General features: G+C 43.9%; 1 protein-coding gene across 11 annotated transcripts in view; it reads left to right on the forward strand.

The window, feature by feature from the left end:
- Window positions 1-427: 427 nt before the first annotated feature.
- Window positions 428-14,147, forward strand: part of LOC136753162 (eukaryotic translation initiation factor 4 gamma 1) — a 47,631-nt gene continuing 33,911 nt past the window's right edge. For 7 of the 11 annotated variants that reach the window (XM_066709041.1, XM_066709046.1, XM_066709036.1 and 4 more), the window contains exons 1-4: window positions 446-940; window positions 12,178-12,260; window positions 12,796-12,913; window positions 13,370-13,459. In XM_066709041.1, coding sequence (XP_066565138.1) covers window positions 12,839-12,913; window positions 13,370-13,459 — 165 coding nt within the window. In that variant the 5' untranslated portion in view covers window positions 446-940; window positions 12,178-12,260; window positions 12,796-12,838. Of the gene's footprint in view, window positions 941-2,656; window positions 3,070-6,735; window positions 7,012-12,177; window positions 12,261-12,795; window positions 12,914-13,369; window positions 13,460-14,147 lie in introns of those variants that run through there. The other 4 variants (XM_066709037.1, XM_066709038.1, XM_066709039.1 and 1 more) reach the window with 4 other exon arrangements.

Below are 14,147 nucleotides of genomic sequence, written 5' to 3' on the forward strand. Positions count from 1 at the left end.
ACTGATTCCCCAGCAGCCATTTGTATAACTTTGTGTCAACTGTATAAAATATTCTAAACTGAACCAGACTTCATTTGTACTCCTTTATGTGTATAATGTCCTATCATTTAAAATGTACACTTTTAACTATATATAGTAACATTTGTATTGCTTCACAAGAGTGTCCCAGATCACAGTTTGTCAGGTGAGTCCCAGTAACGCTACAGAACAGCAGGTAGAAAAATACTACCAGTCATATTGAATTAATTGAGTTTGTATAAAAACAAAAATGCTGAAAATAATAACATAACACTAATGAGCTGCCCTGGGTCACATGACAAGGGTGATAATGTAGCACTCGGAGCTCAAAAGAAGGAAAAACACACCCGCTGGCTCCCCTCTCACATGACAGGGGTCGATCGGATTCCCCATTGTGCTTAACCCGGAAGTACTGCGCGGTTTCCGTAAGCCTCCGTCCGGCTCTACGGACTCAAGGAGAGAAAGGTAACGACATGGCTCCCCGCTTCATTCTCTGTTAAATCTGAACCGTGTGGACAAATCATCGTCAATCCGCCACCATCCGCGTCTTAAACATGGAGCTCCGGCCCAGCGGCTCACATGGGGAGCACATGCTCACTCAATAAGAGATTCCCGACGCTATATTGCTTCATTTGATTTCTTCTTCTTTTTTTGTTTTCCCTTCTTGTATGTTTCTAGGGGATTTAAAACACACACACAAACACACACACACACTTCTCGCCCTGATCAACCCAACACCCCCCTCCCCCCCAAAAAAAGGGGCTAGGACACCCTCTTCCCCTTGGAACTGCCGTGGAAGAAATTTATAGCTTTGGGGGAGAAAAAAAAAAGGAACGGACGAAAAAGCAAGAGGGAGAGAAAACACCTTTTTCATTGTGCGAGCCGTTTTCTCGCTTTTCAACCGCACACTGTGCATTTGTTGGTAAGCATTCTCCTGTATTTCTGCTGCTTTGGGGGCTGGAGATCGTGGGGCTCGTACTGTATAACCGGCGAACTTTAAATGTGTATGTTTAAATGGGGTTTCATTCAACCGATGCGGCCGTTTCCGATCCGCAACCATCTTTTAATCGTAGTTTCCATTGTGGTGTGATATGTGTGTGCCTCGGTGCTTGTATTAAGTTGTTTGGTATGCGCTTGTGGAGAGACCTGTGCTGCCCCATGTTTTGTGTGTCGCTGTGGGTGTCGTTAACCCGACACGTTTATGTAAAACGAACGGTTTCGGGAGATTTGTCCTCGATATTTGATTGTTTTTAGGATGCCGTGATTGTATCATTAATCTTGATGCTGTACAAGTGTAACACAAAATGTATAAGCAAGTGTCAGACGGTGAGACCCGACTTTCGCTAGGCCCTACGCATGAAAGCCGCAAAAAAAAGGGAGAATACATGCTTTATTGTGGATTTGTTGAAGATCGGATGACATGTACCGCCTGGCACCGGGCTGGGACATCCACGGATCCGAAAAGGGTTTAATTTCGGGAGTTTTTATTCATTAAGTTGGCTGTTACATGTTTGAAACACATGACCGCTCTCCTCTCCTGTGGATCCGAGCAGACACTAGGCCCCCTCGACTCGAGTCAAGGCCCTCTTTGGTGAAAATGGTCTAAAGGTTTTTACTTTGCCTCTCTGGTGCAAAAAAAAAAAAAAAAAAGATCCGCTCCGTGGTGTGTACATATTATCTCCACACAAGAGCCGAGGTTAGTCTTTTTGGCAGTTTAAAAGTTGTAAAACGGAATAAAGCGAGGATAAGGGATGGTGAACGACTTTCCATATGCTAGACTGGAATACGGTCCTTCATGCAGCTTAGTTGGCTTGCGATTTTTAAAAATGGATGGCTTAAGTTTACATTTGTATTATTAGGTACTTTTGAAAGAGTGACGGATTCATAGCTCATTTTTATTAGTGTCGCTTACTGTGATGGGCACTGCATTGAAATATTGGGAAAGCGATCGAAATCCTTTGGATCACATGTGATCGCATTCAGTGCTGTAGTATTTTTTTTTCCTCTTCCAGTTTTAAGGTTTCAACTGTCTGTATTTTGCCGAATTGTCTTTATTGCATGATGTAGTTCTAGATTTGTACAGCCATTTTCAATACGAGAGTGGGGTAATGCTGTCGTGTGTAGTTTTGCACATATGCTCGTGATCTGTGATCACTTGCATTACAATAAACCGTTTACATAAACATCCACCCTTTAGCTACACGTTATCCATATTGCACTGATCACTTTGGCGTGTAACAGTGCTTAATTAGCGGCATTTTACACGCAGATGACATCTACGTACGTCGTTGTTTAATGACGTCATTTTGATTTTTGTACAACTTTTGTTCAGTTGACGTTACACAACATATTTCCGAGCCTATACTGTATTCACGCGTACGCTGCACAAGCTGTATTTTATAGCATTTCGTTAGCTTACGAGGGCTCGCAACTTCCACTTCTACAGCTGTTCGCGTATGTATGCATTTTGTTACAGAAGCTCGTCTTTCCTGACGAATGATCGCTCTTGGTTATATATTTTTTTCCCCATTTAGTGACACGTATTAGCACCAAGGTCTGCGTATGTCTTGGATATCTTGAAAGTCGGTGCCTATAGATGTATAAATGATTCCGCTCCGTCTGCGAGTTTAATGTTTGTTTTTGATTTTTAGTTTTTTTTTTTTTATGATCGACTTGAGGTATTTTTGTGAAAACGTGGATTTTTGTGTAAGGAGCCGAGTTTCCACCATGGCTGTAACTGTGGCTATGACACGTTGAGTACGGTGTTGTAGAGGCGGGTCATTGCTGGGGTTGCCTTTCACGAATCAGCCTTTTAAACTAGTGATCTCCTTCAACTCAGGATTATTTTTAAACCAGATCACTTTTATTGACCTTTCCGGTACAAGAAATAAATGCTATACCCCAGTGGTATCGATGTATTTAGCACATGTTTAAAAATAAACACGCAGAAGCGTTTAGAACTTAAATAAACACACAAGAACAAAATAAACAACAAAACCATCCGCTGTATATCATGAGTCGTTAATCAAACCATTTTGACGCAGGTTTATGGTGAGTACGTCAGGTGGCGATGTTGAAATTGTCCGGTGCCATGCTGTGGATCTCGCAGAGTTAAAATGACACGTTGTAATATGGTGAGAGTGATTGTCGGGGCCTACACGGCAGGTCGAGAAAAGCGTGCATTTGAAAGGCTTTGCTCGGCTTACAGTAGTGGAATTGATCTGAAAAGGGCAGGATCGATGTGTGCGATGGCCATCCCGGTGCGATCGGGGAAGGCACTGGTCATGCAGGGGGTTGATTATAGTCGGTTTATCGCGACTGGGAAGCCTGGGCGATTTTGAATGACACGGTGCGCATTGTGTGCCAGAGCCGGGCAGAGAAGCCGGCTGCGCAGGAACCACGTGGTCCGCCGGGCTGGGAGCGGAGCTGCATGGCGCCGCCTAGCCCCGCTCCACGCTGGTGTGAGGCCGCGCATCCGCACCGCAGAGCCGGGGGAAAGAAGCCCCTGCCCCCGATTGTGACTCGATCGTTTCCACGGTTCGAGATCTGTCCATTTCCCCGTTTTGTCAATATTATAGCCAATCTTTTATTCGTATTGTAGTCCTATGTATCTGTATATCGACTGTTTTAAAGACGAACATCCCCGTGAATATAGATGAATTGTGTATTTCTATCTGTCCATATGAGCCGCTTATGCGAGAAGTTATTTTTGTTCTGGGCGTTGAAAGATATGTTGATCTGAAGGTTATATCGTGAAATGAGTTTTAACACCTTAGTCTACAGGGGTTTTCTGGTATTTAAGTCACGGAAAGCAAAGTCTGATCTATTTAAATTGCAATTCTGGCGTCGGGATGTGCAGGTATGTTGTAGCAGCTAATCGAAAGGTTGTTTTGCATTCATACGGTCAAATTTAATTTCGGTGCTACCCATCATTTTTGGCAACAAACGCCATGCGAGCTTTAGGGTTTGGTTCAAAATGGATGCCACTCTGAACGGCGCAGCCGGCTTTTACTCTATACCTGTGTTGTAGTCTGTGAGATTTGAGGTGGAGGTGTTTTTTTTCGGCACCTTTAAATTAGGTCGTCGATATTGATATTTGCATTACAAGTTTCCAATTCGTCAATTCTGCTGTCTGCGATCAATAGCGCTGTCTGGTGTGCTCGTCTGTGCTCAGTAGGACGTGATCATTATTCAGGCGCTTACGCTGGGCACTGTGTGTCTGTGGGGGGCTCTTATTCTGTGCAACTAACATTTCAGACACTTGTGCTACTCTCTCTCTGTTCACCTTACCATTGCATTTAAGTCGTGTATATAGTGGGATAACACTATAGAAGGATATGGTATGCTGTTTTTTTTTTTCTCTGTAGTTTGACTTAAAAAAAAATAAAGCTTCATTTTTGTGAAATGCACTACTGGGACATGTTAGTTTGGACTGTCTGGATGCTTCATTCAGGAACAGAGTCCTGCTGCCCCTGTGTGCTTTGTCTCAACAGATGGCACCTCCTGATAGCATTGTGAATAAGAGGCTTAAAACTGTAGATTCCTAGGGAACTTTCTTGTGTGAGGGGATAACCAGGGAAACCACTCCAGGCTGGCTTTCATCCATGTGGGTTGGGGGAGGGAAAATCACTCTGAATATTGACTTGCTTGGGGTAATAGTGCATCCGTATATGCTCATCCTTTTGTTCTCCATTGTCTTTGTTGGGTGACTGGCTCAAACCTGCTAATTACCCATTGGCTGTCTGTCCTAAATTCTAGTGAAGCATACTAGAGGTCTATACTCGTCGTAGATTTCCCATTCACTTTAACCCCATTGTCATGGGCGTCTGGAAAGGAAGCCACTCGTTTAGATCAGGTGTACTAAGCCTTAAGGGGATTGGGTGTAACTCAATCCACAGGCCATTTCAATTTAGAAGTCAAATGACTAGGTTTACCAAAATGAAAAATAGCATGTCTTCGGGACGCATGTACGTTTGCAGTGCTGGAAAAGGTCGGCTTTGCACTTTGGAGGAGACCAGGAGTATATAGAATTATATAATCTTGGAAACCACATGTTCATAATTCTGATTCCCTTTGGTAAACATCACCATTCTTAGAAGATCCTTGGCATGCTTTACGAATGACTTTTAGACTTCATGCTAGTCTGTGATGCTGTTATGGCTTTGATTCCAAGTCCAATGACCGTAATGACTTGTACTGTCTTACTCTAACAGTAGAGGAACAGCTTTGACAGACTTTTGCTTCTGTGCATTATTTTCAGTATTGCCAACCACTTAACTTCTGTGTTTTGGCTTTTTAGCCTGATTGCTTACTCACCCAGAGTCCTATGAATCCGTGGAAACCTTTTTTAGGTTCTGGGCATCCAGTTTGAAGAAATTAGAAATTAGTTTAGTTAGCATAGCACAACTAATATAAGCAGACAGTCGCAAGATGCTGACTATCAAGAAAGGGCTAATAGACCTTTTAAATACTCAAAAGCTTGGCTATTTGTATTTTGTAGTCTTACAATACTATAAATAGTAAATAGTTCAATACATTTGTTAATTTACTGGTAATGGTAAGAAATTAGTTTCTACATACTTTCTGATTTGCGGGCTATTTTTGGTGCTGCCTGTTCTCCGTGTTTACAATTGCGAGCATATTCTTGCGCCGACTTCATCACAGCTAATGACATGCGTAGTTCAGTGAGATTTCCAAAACAATAATACTTTTGAACATACCCATCACATTTATTTTGATTTTGTATAGACTTCCACCCTGCTTTTGAGTATTTTAAAGATCTATTAGCTGGTTTTTGGAAGTTCAGCTTTTTGCGACCATTGACTTCCATCAGTAGTGCTATGGTAACGAATCGAAAAATTCAAATTTCTTCAAACTGGAAGCACATTATTGAAGTTTCCCCAGATTTGTAGGACTCTGGGTTAGTAAGGAATCGGGCTAAAATGCAGAAATATCGAAGTATCCCTTTAAGTTGAAAATATTAGTATTTTCAATTTAACGGAACATTGGGTAGAACAGGTGCTTTTTTTTGGAAGACGATTGAAATATAGTTTCTTGTGCCGTGCAGCTACAGGCTAGTTTGTGGACTTTGTTTAAAAGTGATTTGTCATTCTGTGGATTGGGGCGAGTGTAAGAAACAATAGTGCTGTTGTCCTTCGCTTGCCGTTCAACAACACTGCGCTGTCACCCAAGAGTGTCACTGAACCACAAGCCCTGGGAGCACTGATTCAATTCTGTCTCATTCAACACCATTACTGACTGTTCAATCTTAACGTGACATCTGACTCAATTGTAAGAATGTATTCTCTTGGTACAGTGTTGCATCTTCTTTCCTCCCTGGCATGTGGTCTGAATGCAAAGATCCCAGCTGGGTTGTCAAAGGCTTGCTCCTGTCACAGCCGCTGACTCCCTGTGGATTCTTCCTGTCGCCATTGTGTGTTTAAAATCTTGCTGAAAGCTGTCAGGTCTCACTCTTGTGGTGGGGACGCCGTGGATGACCAATGGTCCGTGTCTGAATGGGTGTCTGCTTCAGTGTCTTTCCTCTCGGAAGCTAGTGGGTGCGGTCTGAGCTCTTGCATTTCTAGTTTCAGCACCCCCCCCTTTATCTATCTTCCTTAACCCTCCCTCTCTCTCTCTCTCTCTCTCTCTCTCTCTCTCTCTATGTGCAAGTCTGCAGTGCAGCACAGAGCCTGCGATCAGATATCTGCGGCTTCCACATGTGCCGTATCCTCTCCCAGCAGCCTGCGAGAGAGGGGAGGGCTGACTGTGTGCTACTGCTACTGCAAGGCCTCATTCTTGCTCGCTGTGCTGTACTACAGTAGGGTCTTGCCATGTTTGGGCAATGCCCCCAGCCAGAAAGGGCACAGGGATCTCCTCTGGCTCTCCCAGGGCAGGGTGTGCCGCAGGCCTGCTCCCGAGCCATGCCTCTGTCAGACTGTAGACACCTGACAGGCCTGTACTGAGAGAGGGGGGGGTTTGAAAGTGATTAGAAGGGTAAGAGCTGCAAGTGCTTTTTCTTTTAATGTTAAAGGAGTGTAGTTGTGTATATGCTGTCTTCGCTCGTGTGTGTTTGTCTGTGTGCAAGTATGTATGTTTGCTTCATGGAAGGGAGTGCTTGTGCAAGCATGGAGTAGCCTGTGTAAGAGTGCAAAAAGAGTCTGCTTACCAGCAGAGAGATCCAGGGTGGGGCATGTCAGCACAATTTCTTTTAATTAATTTGAATTTATAGATTTCTTAATTTGGCTTTCGGTTGCACTGCGTTTTTTTTTCATTGTTCCATGCGCCTCTACTTGCATTGAGGCGGATCTGATTTGTTCGTAGTTAATTGCCATTGCCGAAGCGTTGGTGTGTCGTTTTGTGATTTACTAGGCCTTTGTGGCATGTATTGCGATTGCCGTTATTTCTCACAGCATGTCTTTGCTTGGCTCTTACCCCAAAATGGGAAGGGTCTGCAATGGTGGTGCTCCAGCTTTTCTACACGCACGCCAGGATAAATGCGCAGACGCACAGTCGCACACACGATTGACGGTAGCTATATATCTGGTGGGCCCGACCTGACGGAGCAGCCGTCTTTTGCTAGGGCTGAAGTAGTGTGCTGGATGAGTGCATTGATTGCTTTTCGCAGTGGGTCTTCATCATTTAATGCAATTTAGTTTGTTTACACTGAACCTTGGATGTTGTGCTGGGTTTTATGAGAGCAGGGTACTTTGCAGAAAGGATCTTGTCAGTAGGAGGCAGGGAGGTTCTCAGAGCGCTGACAGGCTGTGCTCCTGCATCCCGGCACTGTGTCTGCTCTCACCCCAGAGTTTGTCTGCTCTGTGATGCCCATTGAGAGGCTGCTGGTCTGTGTTTGTGGATTAGTCCACTGTTTGTTGGGAGGAGTGTTGGGAAATGTACACAGATGGGACTGCTGTTTGGGAGTTTTTTTTTTTTTTACATTTGTAGATCAAAGCTGCCCCCCAGATCAGGTTTGGCCCCTGTGTGAATGGGCAGTTTGTGCCTCACAGTGCCCGCCCCTCCCCCCAGCTGTGCCCACTCAGCACAATCGCAGTGTCCCTCTGGGCCCACACACACACAGCCTGTCTTTTAAAGGAACGCCAGCCCTTTTCTGGAACTTACTTTCTGATAACTTCTGCATTATGCACCAACCCAATTTTCATTGGGGGAAAATGTATAAGCTACTTTCTGCCAAATGAGCATTTTCTTACCTTAAAAAACAAAAAAAACTGTGCTGATGTTCATTCTTTAGAATGCTTTACTAATGTTTCACTGTTTTATCTTGGCTAATGTAGGCATCCCGTCTCCAACAGTTTGTGAGTCTTGGATCTTCACCTTGTTAACAGCCCCACCCACACGGGAAATTCGACGATCCCAGTTCTGTTTGGATCACAACTAACATTTTGGGTGGAGTGTCTGAAAATTTAAATGTTCTGGTGGGGGACTCCCTGAAGAACTGGTTTTTGATCTAAGCAGAGCTGTCCTGTCCTCATTTGTTAGTGACTATGCTGCTTTTTTTGTTGTGGGGTGCTAGGTGTTGCACCCTCCTATCACAGCATAACTGTTTTTAAATGAAAATAAATATGAATACCAGTAACTCCCTTTACTTTAAACACCCATATTATTTTCTGCAGTGAGTTAAATTGGCATTTTGAGTTAGAAATTCTGCCCACGTTATAAGCAAAAGTTGTTAATGTGTTTAAGCTATCCCGTACGAGTGTCCTTCCTTCCTGCATTACATCCTGTGTTTTAGAAATCCCTTCAATGAAGCATAACATTGAATTGACCCATAACCATGTGATTTTTTTTTTTTTGCTTTCTTTTTCCCCAGTCTCAATGCAGTTTCCTTAAAGTCAACTCATTGACTCATGTGGTGCTGACTCACACCTACAGTTCAAACACAGGGCTTTGACTGTTTGCATTGCTTTGTGACTTTCCGTCAATATTAATACATAGACTGTGTTATAGTGCCTATGCTTCTCCTATTGTCCAAGCATTATCAAACAAACCAATTAGACTTGCACACTCCCAGTAACACCCCCCACCCACTACGCAGACTTGTGATGTTTGGTCTTTGATTTCCCCCCCCCCCTCTCTCCTGCTGCTGTTCAGTGGTGTTTATTCCAGAAGTCTGGTTATCGAAAGTCCCTCTGACCCAGGATCACAGACCCATCTATCATTGAGGTCAGGCTTTTTGTGCTCTGTAGGAATTCTTTGCTGACCTATTGGCAAGGGCAGGGTGGGGAAGTGGGGGGCAGTTTTAAAGGATACCATCTGTTAGGTTAATAAACTATGGGGTCAGCTGATAACCCCACAATTGTTTTCATCTCCAGTTTGTGAGGCTGAGTCCTGGCCACGTGGAAACAAAAGAACAGCTCATCCTTTTGTATTGATCTCCAGATGGACCAAACTGCCAAGTCATGTTGTGAATGCAGTGTCAATTGGGTTGGTTGGGTTTCTTGGGGGGCTCATTAAGCTTATCACTGAATGAGTAAGAGGTTAAAGACTAGCATTCAGCACATTTCTCTTCAGTCTAAGGGGACTGGATTAAACTGGGAAAGGCAGGTGTCAGGATTTTTCAATCTTTAGTGTAGTACTACTTGTCCTTCAAGTTTATCAGATTTTCTTCCATTTTAAACGAAACCCGTTTAACATGCTAACGGGGGATTGCTAATACCTTATGAATTTGGGCACACCCCTGATTTTTGGCTTTGATTGACTGCTAACACCCAGTTTTGGTAACTGCTGTCGTGAGTAAAACAATCTTGCTAGTTTCATTAAAGGCAGTTTCTTGCGTGCTTCTTGCGAAATGGACACCATGTGACCGTAGATGCTGCTTCCTGTCGCAGTGATTTATAGATTGTCCACGGCCTGACATGCTGTTCTTCTGGCGGGCGGCCGTGTGTTCTGTCGGCAGGAGAGGAGTAGCACTGCTGTGGTACAGCGGTTACTTTTCACCTAGGATTTTGCTCCATGAACTGGAAATGAATCATAGGCCTGTCATGACATTTATCCTTTGTGGCTCAGTTGTAGCTCAGGTGTTATGAGTATTGTCATACTCTCCGCCATCATCGCTCTATGTCCTAGCCTAGGATATCTATCTAGTAAGCCTGCGGTGCACCACAACCTCATAGTCATCTGGGCAACTTACTCTAGATGTTCACACTGAAAAGTATGGGATGTTTCTTGGTTTTCCCCTCCTATCCTTCTGCTCTTTCAAAAAAAAAAAAAAATAAGAAAGGATGGGCTGTCAGTGTTATCGGGCTGTCCACACTCCCTGCCCCCACCCAGGCGCTCCTCTCCAAAGCCTTAATCTGTTCCCTGACAACAACAGCTTGAGCACCTCTTGTTATCAAAGCTTGAGGTTTTGGGTGGGGTAGAATACAAAATCTCTATTGAGGCTTTTCCCCTTACAAAACCTATAATTTTATCCGAGTTTGTGTTTCAGACATGTTCCTTTTTCAGCTGACAGCCCTTTAGTTTTAAATGCCATGATCCGCATAGGTCACATAGTCTAGGCCTGTAGGTTTGTGTTCAGAATAGAACTAGTTGACTATGTAGGGAAGAATTGGGGTCGACTAACTTTGAACTGCCGTTCATTGCATTCTTGTGTTGGACTTTGCTTTGTTTGTGTGGCAGAGGCAGATATTGTAGCTGCTGTAAAGTCTGTGGTTCAAACACTGGAGGATTACTTCTGTCTGTTTTGTTTGCATTTTACTATGAATGTGATCCAAAAACCTCAGTAAAGCAGAAGCAGTAAGGGAAGGCTTAAGTCTTGGAGCCAGTAGGAGTGAGTGCAGGAGGTGGAAAAGGAATCGGGTGAAATATGTGGGGTAGGGATCCTGTAAAGCTGCAGCAGCCACACCAGGCATTTCAGAGACCAGACATTGCTGGGGTTCTGGGTGGCAGAAGGTTTGGGGTGAGGCCTGTGTTGTGTGGCTCAGGTCAGAACTAGGCCATCCATCAGTGTGCAAGAGGGAGGCTGAGTGTGAGATAGGAGGCGTTAGGCAGCAGGGTTCATGTCTGTGCTTGTTGAGCCTCCAGGCTTCATCCCAGGAGACGTGGTAGCGAGGACTGCAGGGGGAGACCCGGTCCGACTGCTGAGGAACTGCCAGTTGTGTAACGAATGCTAGTCAGGGATGTGATCAGCCAGAGTTTATTTCCGTCTGTTGCTACAGAATATGGCAGCTAGCAATGTCTCCTTCTCTGGAAGGCAGGGTGAGCTGTGGTTTCTTGTGTTCACTTTCTATATAGATACTATACATTTTGTTCCATTGAACTGTCCTTCAATCTTTTATTTAGTGGTGATTCAATCTTTTGGTGTAATTCATACCTCCCAAGCTGTTGTAAGGTCATTGATAGACTGAAATAGTTATTTGTGTCAAATGTGAGTGACTTGGGGAGCAGTGAATTAACCACACTGTTGCAGGTTGGAGGAAGATAAGCTTACTCGTATACTTGGAAGTGGCAAACCCTTCTCTCAAGGTAGTGATGGAAGGGGCAACAGAGGGTGTTGGCAGATGCACGTTTTTGTGGTTTAATCTGAGATTGAAGAAAGGAGTGAGTAAGAAAGACGGTTTATAGCCAGTCTGCCGAGACGCTGCCACTGCGGCAAAGTTTTGCGTAGGTGTGAAAAGGGGGTGCGGTACATCATATACCTCAAAATAACCATCACCCCTCCCGCCTGAGCGTCTCGAACAAAGTTTTGAATCTGCGTTGTACTCTGATGTTAAAACAAACCACAAAAATGAAACAATCTGCTGCATATGCACCAAGTTGGAGGAATTTGTTTAATGTTTTATCACATTTTATATATATATATATATATATATATTTTAGTCTTTACAACATTAACAATGAGCTCCACCAAGATTCTGTAGATGGGAGTTTCTCACCACAGATGTACATACTATTCTTGCACACTTCTACTCCATTATATGTTATGTACTTCTCATGTGACAAAATTTCACATGTACACCTGCTCATGCCTGACTGCACACTGATTCTGAAACATTGGCCTAGTGTGCTGCACAGTACAGTCCTAGAAAGCACACACGAGCCCAGACAGTGTATGGTGTTCTCCCGTTTCCCACCAGGTAGATTGTCTTTAACATGCCTAGGGTGTGGTCATTACCTAACCCTGCCCTTCCTGCTGTCTTCCAGGGTGACGAGAGGAGAGCCCCACAGAATTGGCACTGCTCCTCTGCTCGTGACCCCCTACCCTGGGAGTTGTAAAGTTCCAAATTGTATGTATCTGTCATGCGATTATTTGTTTTCCTCTTGATAGACCCCTTACTTAAAAACAAACAGAAAATTATGCCACCAAGACTCAGTGCATAAGTTTATAAAATGTATGAAAGGTTTATCCGGATGCTGAAACAGACGGCGAAGCACTGTGTACACTAATGTATTCATTAGCGGTTTTGCCTAGGCTGCTGTGATAAGCTTCCAGGTGCTTAAAACAGATAAGCCTATGATGTTTAAAAGGTAAAACTGTAAATGTAAATTGCATTATAGTTTGTGAAGTGATTTAATCTTTTAGCATCCTTTAAAGGCCCCTTCGTGTAGTGTAAACCATTTAATTTTGTGTAGATGAGGAATTTAGAGTTCTAATGGAAGAAATTGTATTATTGGCAATGCCCTGAGGTGAATTCACCTTACTATAATGCGCAGAGTGTTGGAGCTTTGTTCCACGCACTCTTAGGAAGGGAGTTGGATTGAAAGCTTGTCGAGGAGGTCTAATTTTTAATGTCTAATGTCTTTCTCATCCTCTCCTCTCAGGTTTCCAAGCAGGTGCGAGGCTCCCTATGCAGCACCACATGAAATGAATAAAGCACCGCAGCCTATAGCAGGACCCCCCACTGTCCCCCACCCCGCCCCCTCACCCGGCCTCTCTCAGGTAACCTCCAGCTCTAGTTTGTGTCCTTGAAAATGACTCCCAAGCACAGCAGCTAGTGCCGGCGCTGGATTCACACGCTTCAGGCTGTTGAATAGAAGTAAAGAATGATTCCTGGATAGTTCATACTTTATTTTGAGTGAGTTTGCACAGAAAGACTGGGAGCGAAGTATTTAAGAGGTTTCATAGTCTATGTCCAACTTTTTTTTTTTTTAGTGTCCAGCATCTAAAATATCAGTATAGCAGTGTCATTGTTTTTAAACAGCCTTGTTCCATTTCTAGTCCAGGGCGCACATTTCATTTTTCAAGGCGGGAGAGGAAAGGAAGGAATGAAATCTACATTTAAGACATCCTGACGCATCACAATAAAGTTCCATATACAATGTTTAGAACTGTAATTGTTTTTGGTGTAGTGAACAGTGTTTGCACATTTTAACTGGTCTTCTCTTACTCTTCCAGCAACAGTTTCCCCCGGGACAACCTTCCGCCCCTGTAGTCTTTGCCACCCCACCGCCACCACAAATGAACACCCCGCCCCAGCCTCGACAGGTATGCTTCCCACAAGTCCTTGGTCTTTCCTGGCTTCCTGCAGCTCAGCTTGGAGGAAGGGTAGCACTGAGGGATAACTGAAATACCCACATTGGTGCATCAGTCAAGACTATGGCCAATCATTTCCACATAGTTTGTCAATCTTTTGTTCGTCTAAACCAGTGGTGAGGGATCAAAATTAATCAGTGTGCCACAAGTCCAGGTGTCAAATAACTGCCTGGGCCGCATTACCCCTTCTAACACAATTACAAGCCACAAATGCTACATTTGCCAGTAGCCTTGAACAATTTCTTTCTAGCTTAAATTATGCTTCACTGTTTCTGACTAGGTTTATTTATGGTTCTGACCGATTTACTGAAGTAGCTTTTGTACTTTACTTGGCAACACTGAGTGGGTGCTGCCAATTCCTGAAGTCATGTGTGCAAAGTTCTTTATACTGAGGATAAGTTATTGGCTTATGTTCCTGGTAATGGGCCACTGAAGTCATTCTTAACTACGGCTGTTGCAGCACAGTAACTTTACAGCCAATATAGATCTCTCTCTTTCATCTATGTTCAAATTTTGTACAGCCGTTAAAGTTTTCTTGGAAAGGAGGCTGGTGTATGAACTTTTGGGGCTTTACTGATCCCAGGACTGCTCCAGTATGACAGGAAAAATGACTCTTACTCTACAGCTCCTCACCAGGCAA

This window comes from Amia ocellicauda, chromosome 7, assembly GCF_036373705.1.
Source record: "Amia ocellicauda isolate fAmiCal2 chromosome 7, fAmiCal2.hap1, whole genome shotgun sequence".
Classification (NCBI taxonomy): Eukaryota; Metazoa; Chordata; class Actinopteri; order Amiiformes; family Amiidae; genus Amia; species Amia ocellicauda.